Genomic DNA, 16905 nt, shown 5'->3' with positions numbered 1-16905 from the left:
CAAGGGAAGGAGTGAGCTGAATTCAATGAATACCGTTCCGATTCAAATTTCGGACGATTCAAATTTCGGACACTTTCATTTTTAATTAAATATTATATCCAGTTAGAAACAAAGTACCGTGGCGAACCGAAATCCGTACACCTAAGAAATGAATCAAAATCCGTACATTTCATACAAAACGCCTACTTTTTGTATGAGGTGTACGGATTTCGATGCTGTATGGATTTCGGTCCCCCACGGTAATAATGTTAGATGATCGTGGAGGGCACTAGTCAAAAAAATTTAAAATTTACAAGACATGTGGATCATATTCGACCGAGATAATCAACTTTTAAAAGTGTCCGAAATTCGAGTTTAAGTGTCCGAAATTTGAATCGGCACGGTATTCGGAGAATCTTCCCAAAGGGTTTCTTTTTCTGGAGAATTCAAAGTAATTCCAAGGAAAACTAAAAGAAAATTGAATTCGGAGGATAGCTTCATTGAAATTTTGAGCAATATTTCAATGGAAATCTCCATTGAATATGGACTGGACTATTCTGAGGTTTTCAAAACTAGTTGAAAGTTCCCAAATGTTTCCTGAAGTTAATGAAATCGCCTTGAAGTTCTTTTGTAGTTTGAAAAACTAGCCTGATGGCACAGGAGTGGAACTTCGAATCAGAAAGTGGTTCCACTTGTCATTTGCGAACACTAGCGCACCTAGCGGTAGAAGGCATCTTCGGCCTGCAGTTAAAATAGGCAGCATGCTATGAAAGTGTGAGTGCACATAGAAAGCCCGTGTGGAACGCTACCACAACACATCGCTCGTTGAGCAGAAAAACGAGCACTTTTTGATTCACCGATTTGTTTGCACTTCCCCTTCTGTTCTGTGCTGATGGTCACAATACTTCTCATCAAATTCTCAAACTTCTCTGAATTTTAAAGGATTTATAAAATTTTCCTCAATTTCACAAAACGAACATGAATCTCCTCTAAAGGTTTAAAAATTCGCTGAAGTTCTCTAAACTTCTTTAAAATTTATGTGACTTCTGCTTTGAGGTTCTTTTTTTTTTCTGAAATTCTCAAAACTCAAAGCTTCTTCTAAAGAAGCTTGTTGTACTGCGTTGAATTTAATTAAACCATCCTGAAAATATTTAAGCTTCAGTAAACTTCTGAACTTATTTGTTGACCTCAATTAACCTTTTAACGACTCTGAATTTATCGGAAAATCTGGGAACTGCTTTAAATTCCCACTAATTTTCTGAAACTAATGGAACTGACCGCCCCCTGAAGTTCCTCCAATTTTCGGAGCTTACTAAACTTCTTTCAAAAGCTGCCGCATTTTGCTAATTTACATAACAAATCCTGAACTTCGCAGATCTCCTCTCAAGCTCCATAGATTTCTCGAAATGTTTATGAAGATCCCTGTCCTTCTGTGAAGTTTTCGAAGTTTTTCTAAATTTCTGGAACTTTTGTGCTTCCGCAGATTTCATCGAATTAGAACGAAATAATTAATAAAGTTCTATGATTTTCACTGAAGTTCTCAAGATTGTTCTGAAGTTCTTGAAACTTCCCTTAAATTATCGACACATATTTAAAACTTCTTCAGTAGTCTCGACTTTCCTGGTGTTTTTAAAACTGCCTTAATGATTACTGAATTTCTTTAAAGCTCTCTAGACTGTTCTGAATTTATCAGTATTTTAAAGAGCCCGCAACTTTACTGAAATTCATTGATTTGCCTTGAAGCTTCAACTAATTTTCTCAAGTATTTTAACCATTAAAAACGCTCACTAATTTTCCCTGAACTTTTTATGCTTACCTGAAGTTCATTAAATTTGTTTAATAATCCGGCAAATTTTCTGATATATATTCATAATTCCCTGACGCTTCAGACGTTTTCTGATCAATCATAGAATTCTTGAAATACCCCATAACTCCACAGAACTCCTTGTAAGTCACTGCAAATTTGCTTAAAATAATGGGATATTCTGAAGCTATCGGATCGTCCTCGAAGTAGTCGGAGCTTTGCTCAAGTTCTCTGGAATTTCTTGAATATATCGCCGCTTGCTAAAAATTCTCGCATTTTTTTAATTAATGAAACTTTGTTGATGTGCTCTAATCAACTAAGCTAAATTTTCGCATTTTTTAAGTTCTTGAAATCTCCATGATATAACACCCTTAATATACTCTCACGTCTTCCGGATGTTCATATAATTTTTATCACGTTGCACAAATTCTCTCGGCGATTTGCTGAAGTTTCCGGAAATTCCCTGAGTTTCTCGAAACTTCCTTAAGGTTTCGACAATTTTCTTGAAATTATTTGAACTGCCCTTTGATCTGTCTTGATGTTCTCGAAGCTTCCCTGAAGCCCCCATTGAAGATCTCGGTTCTGATCGGAAATAAATGGAATTCCCGTAAACACCTCACATTCTCTGAACTTCTGTGAAGTTGCTGAATATTTCGGAAGTTTTCATAAATTCACTAAACTACCCATAATCGCATAACAGTCCCATATGGATACGAAATCAAGCAACAAGGTCTCTGTACTGCCCTGAAATTCTCTCAACAGAGGTTCTCGTTTTTTTCAGCGCATTATGGAACAATCCTGAATTTTTTCTAAATTTACGATTATAGATCTTTAAACTTCTCCAAAAGTCTGGACCAATAGAATAGATAAATTATACTATTTATGAAATCACCCACCTTTGCCATTGCTAAATAAAATATTGTTTAAATCAAATTGATCCTGAGTGGCGCCGGTTGTGTAGTGGTAAGCGTGATTACCTCTCACCCCAGCAGGCCTGGGTTCAATCCCAATAACATCTCTGACAATTATTTAATAACAATTAATTACAAAGTGTACGTACGGTAGTAGGATCGATCATTTGTGTAATGGTTCGTGTGTGGTATTTTTTTTTTATTAAGGGGAACACTGAACGAAGTGTGTATCGGAATATAATAATAATCTCTCATATAATGTAATACATACCAAAACGTCACATTGCAGCAGTATTGCTGTGTGCCCTACTGGTTAGATAATTTAATATTTCAATAAACAGTATACCTTACAATACACTCTCAATAACATTCCTTTTGTGTTATTTTTTTAAGGAAAACGGGATGAAAAATTAAGAATTCATAATTTCAAATTTAAAGCAAAAAATTCTCTTCGCAAATTGTCAACTCGAAAGTTTTCTCAGTCAAAGAATTGTGTTTTATCAATAAAAGTAAAATGTGTTCTTTTCTAACCCTTATGTGCGTGAGGAATTGTTATGCTTTTATTCAACACCGTGCTATTCCCGGGTACCCCGTCACGCACGTAACGGCTACATGAATAATTATATTTTTCTTCAGTAAGTTTTGTTGCTGTATTGTTTTAACTTTAGCGGTAAATAATAGAAAATGCTGTATTTTAGGTCTATTAAGTTTAAGCAAAATTATGCAGAAGGTAACTAAACATCTCGTCGAAATGAAATATTTATGAATGTAACACCAAGTTAAAATCGATCTACAACTGTAATTATACATACTGACAATGGGTAAAGCAGACTTATTTAATTTAATTTGAGACATAAGAAGCGCATTGATGGATAAACTCAGTATTTGATTATTTATAAACACGAACAAAACTAACCGCAGTTGAATCAACCATACTAATATTCAAACACCAATCAACAAAAATTGTTTGTCTATTGGAGAGTTTAGTTTAAACTTAAAACGTTTATTTTTGTAACCTTCCAGTAGTCACGCTAATTCACTGAAGAAAAAAACGATGATTTTACATGCGAAAAAGACTACTAGAAACTTCAATTTCAAAAAGTAATAGAGAAAAATCGTATTTTAATCAGGCAAGGCAAATCATTTACATTCATTTTCATTCATTTGCCTCTAATTTTTTTTCGTCAACAGAATTCCGTGAAATGACGCATAACATTTTTGTAGGTTTTAATAATAGCTGCAACTTTTGTAAATAACTAAAATCTGTATCTCTTATGCATGATGTACCAGAGCGAACAGAACCTACCATTGTTCTGAATGTAACTTACATTGACTGAAAGTTCTATCCGCTCTAGTTCGTCATGCACAAGAGGTACAGATTTAAGTTATTTACAAAAGTTTTAGTTAATATTAAAATCTACAAAAGCTTTTTGAATCATTTTATGGAATTCTGTTGATGGAAAAAGTTAGAAGAAAATGAATGAAAATGAATGCACGAAATTAATGTAAATGATTTGTCATGCCTGATTTCAAAAGTGTTTTTTATGTAGCGCATGAAAACTTACAAGTGTGACAATAAAGTTTACTGCAGGTTTTCTAGAAAATTTAAATCCTATGTTGTTTTTGTTTTTAGAGACTTTACCCTCATGGGGCATTCGTCTCGCCCCAAATAAAAGAATAATTTCACTTTTCAAAAAAACAATGAAAACAATTATGGAACCAAATATTTGATGAATTATCAGTTCATTCACACGATTTTTCAAAACGAACTTTAGTTTTCAGCATTGGGGCAAAATTTCGCAAACTTAATGGAAGTTTTTGCCCCATTGTGTGAAGAACAACAAGAAACCACGTGCTTGTGCCCAGATATTGTAATAACTCGGCGAACAACGAAACACACCCGAAAATAATGGTTTTCCACAATTAATGCAATAGAGCAGTTCCACGACAAATGACGAATTGATCCGACTTGACCTTCTTCGATTTGCATGAAACTTTGCATAATTGTTTGTTATGGGCAATCATTCACATATTTACATTCGGCCATTTAGACGTCTTTGACATTTTTCAATAAATTGTCACACGAAAACGTCTCTTCTGATTGAAATGACGCCTGAGACAAAGTTGTAGAGAAAAATAAAGTATTTCTAGGAAAAATATACACGGTTATTTTTTTTTATAAAGTAATATCGAGTAAAAAAACTATAAATTTTAAGCCTTACCTTAACTAAAATGTAACTGTTCAATATTAATAATTAAAAAAAAGTTCATGAAAAATGCAATATTTTGGAATATTGAAAACATTGGACACTTGAACATTGAGAAAAATCGTAGAACAAAAACATTTGGTCAAATTTTTGAACTACTTTTAAGTACGGCTTTTTATGTAATTTTTACATAGGAAATATCGTGATGCGCCCTAATCCCAATCAGCGCCTAATTCCGTTCACGTAAATGAAAATCTTTAAAATCAATAACATTTGTCGCGAACATCAGTGATTTAGTTTTACATATTTTTGATGATTCTATCAGGGCAAAATAAAGTGAAGGGCATATCCGTATGTCGCGTGTAACTATGCAAATTCAAGCAAATACTGTTCGTCGTCCTGCCAGTCGCCATATTTGTTGTTTTCCTTAGCTACGCTGTTGTTAAGAACGGCGGTCAAAGGATTTAAGTTTCTACAGTGAAAAATAAGGCAAAAACTCTTTTAAAGCATCAGAACAGGACACCACAGGTAACATTTCTATGAATTGTGCACAAGTGGAAAATACACTTGACCAGAATAAGAATCCTTAAGAGTCTACTTGTTCCTATTTCCAGTCAACAGATTTCGAGATGGGTTAAAAAACGGCCATAACCAGTGATGTCAAAAAATGAAAACAAATGGAAGCGATCAATGAATACGCACACACCTGCTATAAGATTTATTGGCATCATCATAAGCTAGCGATGCAATCTGACTCTTAACACTAATACGCAGAGAGCATTTCGAACAGTGAGTTACCGAGATCTCAAGAGAGCAAGACGATAACAACATCATTGCTGTGTGCAGTCACAATACATTACTTATACTACGCAAGGCTTGTTGTGAGTACGCGCTAAAAACTATAGATCTCAATGCGTACAGCTGAGTACAAGAAGTTGTTCGGATTATGTACAACTGATGAACAACCGTGATTAGATCATGATCATCGCCATAATGATCATGATTTTTTTTTTTGCTTTTTCAGTCTGTGAATTAGGAAAGACGCATGTATTCACGTTGACGGAATTGGTCCTTTCGGTGGAGTGAAAAAGAAAGGAAGAGTTCACCGTGTTCCATAAACAGACTGACATTAGCTTATGTGATTTTCCTGTAGGAGTAAATGAAGTTACAGAGCCACCGTCAAGATAAATGTCGCTCTCTTCTCTTTGAGACCCAAATCTGACGTTTGTGTGGATGGTGTCTGCTTGTATTCATATTCATTATCCATAGCAGCCCTAATTAGAAATCCCGCTTTCCGCTGTGGTTAGTTTATACGGTTCATTTCGGTGTTCAACTCACTATAATTGCGGATTGAGCGGCATACACTTTTATGGCATGCTTGAAGGTGGCCTCAGTTTGAAAGTGACAAAGTGAAACTAGCATTCCAACTCAGCGTATGCGGGCAACGTCAACTATGTTGATAAAAAGTTACATGTATTGAGATAAGCGATTTTAGCTGAACCTCATATCCTCTACTATATTTAAAAACATCTCAATTGAACCCGCTTGTAGGACAGAATCAGATGAACTACCCGAGCAAAGTCTGAGATCAAATTGAAATCTAAATTTGATGTTGTGATTTCGCTGATAATGATTGCTCAGGTTGCTGTCGTTTTGGTCGTTTTAACGGTTAAAATATCAAAATTGAGAGCAAAAAAATCTTCCTGCGACACCACATTGAAAACTATTTCTGCTATCAGTGAGAGCAAACTGAAAACTCAATTTGATATCCATTTTTCCTGTTGACAACAAAACAAGTATTCAATTTGATGTTATGCTACGACAATGAAAACAAACCAGCAACAACATATTTTGAAGAGCTGGCTCCGCAAAGCTATAGCAAATGAGCCTGGAAAAATAAACGCATTATAAAAAAAAATATTTTGAAGAGCGAATGTGCAGCAAAATGAAATCAAAACTTGGTATCAAATTTGTAAATTGCGTAAACTGATATCAAATTATGATTTCAGTTTGATGTTGATGTTGATATCAAAACTTGATTTCAATTTGCTGTCATTTTGATGCTGGACTTTGCTGGGGTACCGAGCCAGATGTGCGCTATTTACAGGTGAGGTGCAAGGAAACTAGTCGACTCTTTCATTCTCATCGCGTTCTAATACAGCAACAAACGTTACGTCACGTCTGTTGCTGCATTCGAATCTGAGAGATCGAAAGAGTCGAATTGTTTGCATCCTCATCACCTATAGAAACCGCACATCGCCCCTTTTCAGCCTTCATGTTAAAAGTTAGGGTAGGATGGTTCAAAAAGCACCCCTGGGATAAAATGGCCCTGCGCTGTTGTTCATAGCTTCCCGATTGTCAATTCGTGAATTTAACAATCAGCATTGCTAGTTCAGTGCTTGAACTTACATTCTGGCCCATGATATTTCCAGAATTAGTAATGGGAAAGCAACGGAAAACCGCACGGGGCCATTTTACCCCAGGGGTGCATTATGGGCTGTTCTCCCCTACCGATGGTCAGTCCCTATCTGCGGATGCTTGCTTATAGCGAATTTGTTTATTATCCAGTTCCAACCTGGATTGGGTATCAAGTTGGGACTGCTTGTTTTCTAGCAAACGTCAGTTTGATCGTTTGTTTTTATAACCTGGCACGGGTCGACTTTCGCACTGGTTTCAACTTGGGAATAAACAAATTCGCTATTGCTCTGTAACCCCAAACTGCCAAAGAATGCTACTCACAGGGAGACACTCACTCTCGTCTCGTGAAATAAGCACATGTTGCGATTTGCGGATATAATGAGAGAAAATGGTAACTCACTTCTCTGAGCTTGACTCAGTCTAACGATATATTTGTTATCTGTGAGTTGCCTAAGTAATAACATATTTTCAAGGTGGAAGAGGACTAATCGTTGGTCGTAGTTTGTACAGATCACGATCTGTATAGTTTACAACAAACTGGAAATCGGATCATGCTCGCTTGATTTCCATCACTGACCATAACAATATGCAGTACGATCGAAAAAAAGGATGCCGCTGTAGCGAAGGTGAAAGCTGAATGTCCCATCCGGAAAGCGTCCAAATTGTACGGTGTTCCAAATTCAACACTGCGTGAAGGGTCATGGGAAAATATTCCAAAGCAAGCCCAGAAAAAGCTACAGTTCTTACAACTGTTGAGAAAAACTAGTTGCTAACTGTTCCTGGTCGGAAATGGATTAATTGGTTTCTTAATCGTCACCCGGAGATTTCACGATGGGTACCGAGCCCCTTAGCATCGGACTGAACCGCAAATAAGTTCATGGTTCACCGAAATTCATAAATATTTTAAGGATGAAAAGTTTTTCGATGTTTTTTAAGAACCCTGAACAAATATTCGACCTGGACGAGACCCGCCAAGGAAATTGTCTTGGCTGGTTCCGGCGAAAAATACGTTCACGCAAAAGTGGGAACCTCCGATAGAGAATCTTACACTGCATTGTTTTGTGGAAACGTTGCTGGTCAGTTAGCCACAACGCTAATGTTCTATCCGTACAAATCCCGAATGTCAAGAGAGATTTGGCAGAGCTAGCCTGAAGGATGGGCCGCTGGGAAAACGGAATCGGATTGGATGAACAGGGATGTTTTTTTACCCTTGGCTCGTCCAGCAGAAAACATCGTCTCCTGTAATATTTTTTCTCGATGGACATAAGTTCCACGTCTCCCTCAAAACGACAGAATTTTGCACGGAAAAGAACATAATTCTGATATGTTTTCCACCAAATTCCACCCAAGTTACGCAACCACTGGACGTCAGCTTTTTTCGGCCGCTCAAAAACTATTGGAATCAAGTTTTGGTGGAATGGAGGATCGATATCAATGGCGAAATGCTTCCACGGAAAGAAATCGCACCGCTTTTGAAACGAGCTGTAGATTGCATGACGAGCTTGCAATCGACATTGACAAACGGCGTTGTGGCCTATACCCGTATGAGCCCAATGCCGTCAATTATTCAGCTCTTATCGGGTGACGCAGTGAAGAACCGACAACGCAAGCTACGGCACCTACTACGGAATCATCGGTACCACCTACGAAATCAGCGGAAGTTGATTTGACTGATGAATACGTCACGAATCGCCTTGAATCTTTTCTAACGCCTTATCAATTGAGCGTATTCTAAAGCTGTTATTCCATTGGAGAATGGCATGGAGCAGTCATTGATACGAACCTCTATCAAGTGTGGGCAAAGGCTAGGGCAACGCTGAATGCATCACCTAATGACTTGATTGAGTCAGTATTTCACGGATTCGAACAAATGACATCCGAAGGTATGTTAAAAGCTTGGATGTTGTTGCAATTTGCCTATGTTTTATTGATTTGTAGAAACAACCATTCATTTGGCTTTGCCAACCTTGGAAACTTTGATGGAATGTGATTCGCAACAAGAAAATCGAGAACCACATGATGCATTTGATGAATCATTTTGTATGCCATCTGCGTCAAAGAAAGCCCCAACTAAACGGCGCCTGGAGAAGCTTTCACCACCTTCTGTGACCACCAGTCAAGCTTATCGTTTGTACGTGGAAAAACTCGAGAACGCCAACGAAAGAAGTGGAAATGGAAAAACAAAAGAAAAAAAAACGAAAGGCAGAGAAATAAACCACTGAAGCTTAAAGTCCTGACAAAAAAGCAACTTAAAAAACAGAAGAACTATTGATCCATTCTATATGATTTACCATTTAAACATGAATTTAAATGTATTTTTATATATTATAATTAATAAAACACTACTAACTTGCCCACTAGACTGATGCAAAATTTGACTTTTTCGCTCCACAGTGCTTAAATGGTTTCAAATCGGGTCCCGATTAGCCTCCCAAAGTTACAACTAATTTGGTTAGAAACAGACTTCGCACAAGCCATTTGAAGTTTACATGTAAATTACTATGGGAAATCTCAACTTTTTGTTCATTGCCTTCTAGTCTTGTTCCATATTGAGCTGCGAAACAGTTCGATAGCCATTTTTTTATGAAATTTTCTCAGCTGCAACTTTGATGAAGATTGTTTCTATGTAAAATGAGACAGGAAAAAGTTATTAATTATTTAAGAGATTGGTAAACTTATGACATGATCAAGCAGCTGCTCTGTAGGCAACACTGTATTTTGCAGTGTGACATAGGAGCCATGATTTTTGTGTCCTATTCAACGCCCCAGAAACACCAATGTTGCCTGCTGAGCAGTTGATTGAACATGATCATAAGACATCAGCACATTGAACCATTGATAACTTTTGATTCTTGCATTTAATCAAAAAGTGGTCCTCGGCAAAGTTGTAGCTGGAAAAATTTCCTACAAGCATGAAAGATTTTGAAGCAGACCGATATGGTCAATTATTAAATAGACATGAACAAAAATCTTGGTATATCCATAGTAATTCCCATACAAACTTCAAATGGTTTGTGCCATCTCAGTTTCTCACCAAATGGGTTCAAATTTCGAGAGGTTAGTAAGGATCCGATTTGGAATCGTTTAAGTATTGTGGAGCGAAAATTTCAAATTTTGCATCACTCTATTGCCCACGTAAAATGTGATTTTCTACTAATTTAGACCTATTGGTAATGGTAATAATTTGGGATGATTGGAATCAGGCACACAAATTAACGGAATAAGAAACAAGGCCATTTTTGCTGATTGGAATTAGGATTAAAAACGGATTTAGCTTGCATGCATTATCAAAGCAGAAGTGCAGTGATATACTTAACCATATTTTTTTTACTATTGAATAAACAGAATGAAACAAAATATAGCGAAAGTGTGGCTTTCAAATACGAAAAGACTTTTGTTTTAGAGCACTTAAACATAGTTCACTGCTTTAGGAGAACGGAATTAGGACACAGCACGGTAATATCGAAGACATTTTAAATAGTTTTTTGAGCAAAAACGTGCAAAAACTATTTACAAAAGTGAGGTAACAAAAAGTTCAACAATTTGACCAAAAGTTGTTGTTTTAGGATTTTTTTTTTACAATTTGCCAAGGTTTTCAATACTTCAAAAGATTGCATCTTTAATCAACTTTTTTTAAAGAAATTATGAATATTTAACAATGAGAAATATTTTTCCAAAACATACTTCATTTTTCGCTAAAATTATGTCTTAGACGTCATTTCGATCAGAAGTGACGTTTTCGTGCTGCAATTTATTGAAAAATGACGCCATTGTGAAAAAATTGCAAGATCCAAAATGGCCAGCTTTAGCAGAAATGTGAATGATTGTTTAAAACAAAAAATATTATGCAAAGTTTCAAGCAAGTCGCAGAAGCTCGAGTCAAGAATTCATTTGCACAATATGGTCACAATTTTGTCACAGCGAAAATAAATGGCTTTTAGACATTTGTGAATCATTTTATGGGATTGGGACATGTCTCGAACTTTTGCTCCACTATAAGCAATTTCAGCTTTCTGATGACATAAAAGTCAGATACTCCTAAATGCTAAATGCATCTTAAAATTATTGCTGTCTTGCTCTACGTTCTCAAAGATGGTACAAATGTTATGATCTATCATCTCGAAACAAATGTTACATGCAACTCTTCGAAAACCTAACCAATTTTTGTGATGTTTTTGAGTATTGTCTGGTTCTAAAAGACCAAGTGCCAAAACACTGAGTTTTATTTTGCACTGGCTTCGAAAACCTCACATCGAACTTTTGGCCGACCTTACTATAATTGGATGTGAGATTTTATAAAATCCAGATGTTATTTAGTTGAGCCGCAGGCCGGCTAGTGGAGGCCCAACAAAGAAGACGCCCAAGAATAAAGCCTGAATTTAAAAATGGCAAAACTTTCAATATTCAGAACTGTATAAGCGCTTCAAGAAGACTAAGGTTAAGGACTGCGCGAAGTCAAGCGTTTCAATGGTACTGGTGCCTTTGAGTGGTTTAATGTTTGTTGGCACATATTGTTTTTGCCACTATATAGGGAAATTCACGTATTCTCGTCAATCTAAGCATCGTCCGCGCGTCTATTAGATTTTTCTCAGCGTCACGCACATGACATGTTCGTTTGTTTAAATTTATTTGCTGCTTACTAATCTATCCATTCCAATCGACAGAATTATCCAAAACTGTTTGAAAACGTTTTTAGAATGCTTCAAACTTCTCAGGTGAGTATGACTATTGTTGGCAGCCTTTCCATTTGAACTGCGTGTTAATCAGCTGTTCTATTACCAGGCAACTCGAAATCAATCGCATTTTATAGTGCACTGATTGCATTTAAACAAAAATATGGCATAACGGGATTGCTCAGTCGTAAAACTGAGATCAGACTGTAGCTGAAAGACTAAAGAATCGTGTTAATACTTTCAGCGAAGTGTTTCGATGGGAAAATACATTGAAATTAATAGGTGCCAATGCCGACAGAAGAAAAAAAACACCGTTTTCATGAGTAAATGTGCCCTCAAGTCAAATTGTTGGAAATTATACGACACTTGGGCGTTTATATTTCTTATCACTACAAATATTCAGTGTAGACGTAGAATAAATCCTAAACTCCACTTCCAGCAAACAACAACAAAGCGTTTAAAATTTCGGACCCAACATTTTGAGACCCCTCCGTTTGTTTCATTTCAACGTGTTTTGATTGTTTCATTTAGATGTGTTTTGTACATTTCAAGCTAATATTCATGAAAAAACAACACAATTATAAGGGAGATGAACCAGCCTGCGGCTGAAAATCTCGATAATAAAGAAATAAAAAAAAAAAATTATGTCAGAATTATAATTCTGTATCGAGTTCTTTCCCCCCGTTGACTCCCTCAGTACTGGCAACCCTGTACTGATCTGCCGTGAACTAAGAGATTTTCGCTTGCACAGGGCCTCTCCGCTCTCTCAAGAGAGTCGGTACACGACGGTATAGATATTCACTTCACCGGAAATGAACAGTTGGCGCGTGAATTCCACATTCGTTTCACGTGGACTAGTCATCACCAGTACAGTTCGTGTCATTTGTACCGTTCGCTACGAATGCATATTTTAAATAGGAAATGGCATAGCGACAGCATCAACGTGAGCGCGGAGCTCGCCGTATGAAACGTGACAGCTGAGTTCGGTGAAATTAAACTTGGTAAACTCAGCCGTGTTGGAATGGTAAACTACAGACTGGATTCATGGCTGAACAGCAGGAATCTATTTTGAAGAGCATGTCTACTGCTTCTACTTGCCGAAGCAGAGGATTCAAATTTGCTACCTAGTTTGTTTCATCGTTTGTCAGTATGTATCAGAGTTTTATCATTCTTACTAAATAGTACCTTATTACCTAGAACTATCACTAAATACTAACCTGTCCATATCCTTTCTGGAACTGTCGTTGCTGGGCCTGGGCCGCCTGCTGCTGCTGACGAGAGCTCATTTCGTTCGAAATTGGCAGATTCCACGCTTCCTCGATCGACGGTAGCTGCCGCCGTTTGGAAGTGATACTCGGCATAGGTGCGTGTGCCAAGTGCTGTTGGAGAAATTTGATCCTCTGGGCGAGGCTTTGCGGTTTGACACCACCGCTGGCGGTCACCGCCGAGTCTGTAAGGCTAGTTCCGGTACGTCCAACTGCAACCGCTGATGACGACAGGGAGGATGATGCTGTTACTGTTGTTGGTGTGGTTGCGGCTGAACCGGAACCTATGGAAGCTGTAGGGGTGGTAGCGTTCACTCCCGTTGTTGTCGTAGTTGTAGTTGTTGTTGCACCGGCGTTGGCACTACTGGCAGTGGATAAGGCTGACACTACGGTCGATTGCTGTCCGTCCGGATTTTTGGTGGCGTTCAGATAGCACGCATAGGCGTCTCGTGGTTGGTTACAACTTTCGTACAAAATGCCGAGATTGGTCCAGGCAGCTGAATGGGATTTATCTAATTGCACGGCACATATATAGGCCTGCAATGCATCCATAGGCTGGTTCTGCTGCTGGTAGAGCACTCTACAACGTGAGAAATAGCAAGAACTTTAAATTAATAAGTAAAAGAGTCTACCGTGTTGGGGAACTCACCCAATGGAGCACCATGTGTCCGCGTTGCCTTCGCTCTTCTCGACCGAGTTACGATAGGCGATGAATGCGTCGTGTACTTTGTTGATTCCGGCAAAGCACCGTCCGAGTAGATACAGGGTCTGACCGGACTTGGGTTCGGCTTCGATGGATTTCTGCAAACAGTGGATGGCGGAACGTTCACGCTGGGCCTTCTCCCCGAGCGGTTCAACGCTGTGGTACATCCATCCTAGCTGGCGGCAGATGTCGGCCTTCAGTGCTGGTGTCAGCTGTTTGTCACCGAGTAGCTGTTCGTAGGCTTCCCTTGCAGCTTTAAACTTGTGCTGGACTTCATAAAGATGCGCGATGTGAAATCGAACTGCAATTGGAGAGAACGATTATGGAATCAGTACGTTTCTTTATCATATTTGATTATGGGTAATTTAAGTAAATGGAGCCATCGACACCGGATGGAGTTGCAAAATGCACTCAATCCCAACCCTCACCCATAAGCGAGAGTAAATCCGAGAACGCGTTGCAATTTGAGACGCATGAATGATGAGCCTTAATGGTCAGTTCGCTTTTTTTTTACGACTTCTTGCCCGAAAAAAAAAGTCTTCTCTACTGACTGGCTGATGGCATCTTTGTTTTTCTTTATTTTGACGATATTCTCCCGCACACAAAGAACCTCCCTCTCCGCTCAACGATGGTGGGTAACTCGAAGCCGTTAACCTCCTTAGAAGACAGAAAGCAGCAGTACAGCAAGCAGACGAAAGGAATTAACATCATCGAGCTTTGATTTAAGATGTGTCTGCTGCTCTTGGCGAGTGGAGGCATTTCGGGGAAGGTGTATTGAAACCGCAATAACAAAACAACAACGACCGCTCCTTCGGAGTATGTAGGTTGGTAGCAGTTGGTATAGTCATCGTACAAAATCAAAATAAAATAAAGAAAGGCCAGAGCAGACAAAGATCGTGATGCCGAGACGGAATTAACTGTTAATTTCTCTTTTTTTTATTATTATTGGCACTACGTGTTAGTGAATGACGAAGTCGCGTGTGCAAATCAAGATAGGTACCTATCTCTTTGGGATAGAGTAAGAAGCGATGGCCACTAACGAGAAGGTGGCCAATCAAAATTTGTTTAGAACTGATGCAGAAATGGTGACTGTAGAGAGTCGATCGGCCGATATGGTTTGATTAATTGTGATGTAGGGGTAAGAGGGGCATAGTGAGCATCCCGTGCAGCAGCTTGGAGTTCCGGCCATTCGGAGCAAATTGGTTGGTGGTAGGATCAATATCATAATGATATTGAACCTACTGCTAGTTAATTTGTTTCATGCAGCTAGAGATCAAGGGCCAAACTACGGGATGCTCACTATGCCCCACCTGTTCACTATGCCCCTCCTCCCCCTATGAGTAAATGGCACGACTGGAATTCAGCGCAAAGGCATGTTGTACATTTTCTCAATTTGAAATTTGAAAAATCATTATGATTGATTGCTATTGCGTTGCACTTCTAAGCTAGTTTAATGAATCGATCTTATGACGCGCCATGAGAAAGTTATTCAACGATCTCACTTTATGAACTGAGATAAGAGATGGCCCCTTCAATCAATTTTAAAAGGGTACAAATTCTGTATGGAACTATTCACATAGACACTTTAACGGGTTTGTCTAAAACCTCTCAAAAACGTTCTGGGGGGAAGTATGACAATTTCGCCAATGGGGCAATGCTTGAAGCCTACTTGAACTACCCATTTAATTTCAGTCTAAAAATTAATTTTCCCTAGTGCGAATATTCGAACAAAGTTGCTCAAAATATCAGAAATGTTATAAGATTTCCGAATAAGAAAATAAGGTCTAACAGTAGTTTCTTATGACTTATCGTTAATATTCCTTCAGCAGGTATATAAATGGACATTGCTTTCTTATATGACACGATGGTTTTCTAGTTTTCAATAAATATTAGTGATGATTTTCTTAAAGTGACCAAACTGCCCCACTTTCCATTAAGTAGTTTATCAACAGTCCCTAATGACATCGTGATAGATTGAAAATTATCGAGGGGTGCTAAAGATGGGGAGCTTGACCATTGTAAGTGTCAGAAAATTCAGGTGTATTTAGAAAAAAAAATCTTCAGCGATAACGCCGACATTTCACACCGCACCGTATTCAATATTTCATATTTATAAAACTGAGTCTTTGCAGAAGTTCAGGAACCTTCTTAAAAGTCGAGAGCAATTTGTGGGAGCTAAGAGAACATCATTTGATTTCAGAAAACTTCGTAAAAGTTCAGGGAGCGTTGTAGAATTTCAAGGAACTTAATAGATCTTCAAGAAACTTCGTAGAACTTTAGAAAACTTCGTAGAAATTCAGGGAGCTGCGTAGAAGTTCTGGAAAATTACTAGAACTGCAGCAAATTTGATATGAGTTCAGCAAACTTTTCAAACGCTGCTCAACGAACTTTGTAGGAACTCAGCGAACTTCAGTGAACTTCAAACAGAAATGCCGAGAATTGTGTAGAGCTTCAGAAAATTTTGCTGAAGTTCCGAAGTAGAATTTTTAAGAAATTCGGGGAACTTGGCTGAAGATCAGAGATTTTTCCTGAACTTCATTGGACTTCTTAAAATGTCAGGGACTTTGTAGATGCTTAGTGGACATCGTAGCAATTAAGGAAATTTAATACCAATTCAGGTAGTTTCGAAGAGCTTCAAAGAATGTCGTACAACTTAAGGGAGATTTTTGTAAAAAACTACAAGGGACAACCCTAAGGAGTTGTACGCAATGGTGACGTTGGACTTCGTGGTTTTATATAATAAATCGTATTTGTTAACTGCAGCAGGAGCTTGTGTTTTGTGTTGGAATAGGAATTTGAGCGGGGTTCTCTCTGTTTATACTCTTTAGTATGACGCGATTGACATAGATGGCCCACAGCGACTCACGAAGAGCTACTGATTCCGATCAATAGCGGTGCGGCTCCTTCCTCCTTCTATGGATGCTCATGTGGACTGCAGCTCGTTG

General features: G+C 38.2%; 1 protein-coding gene across 2 annotated transcripts in view; it reads right to left on the bottom strand.

Moving 5' to 3' along the window:
• The window catches only part of LOC135711155 (histone demethylase UTY-like), a 269948-nt gene that overhangs the window by 15343 nt on the left and 237700 nt on the right, over window positions 1-16905 (bottom strand). For both annotated transcript variants that reach the window (XM_065233900.1, XM_065233910.1), the window contains 2 exons: window positions 13907-14261; window positions 13210-13837 (listed from right to left, as the gene is read on the bottom strand). In XM_065233900.1, the coding sequence (XP_065089972.1) occupies window positions 13210-13837; window positions 13907-14261 (983 nt within the window). The remainder of the gene's footprint in view (window positions 1-13209; window positions 13838-13906; window positions 14262-16905) is intronic.

Source organism: Ochlerotatus camptorhynchus, unplaced genomic scaffold (genome assembly GCF_037179485.1).
Source record: "Ochlerotatus camptorhynchus isolate MF236.1 unplaced genomic scaffold, CSIRO-AGI_Acam_v1.1 ptg000037l, whole genome shotgun sequence".
Lineage (NCBI taxonomy): Eukaryota > Metazoa > Arthropoda > Insecta > Diptera > Culicidae > Ochlerotatus > Ochlerotatus camptorhynchus.
Note: the sequence above shows the minus strand (reverse complement) of the source record. Positions and strands in the feature narration are given on the sequence as shown.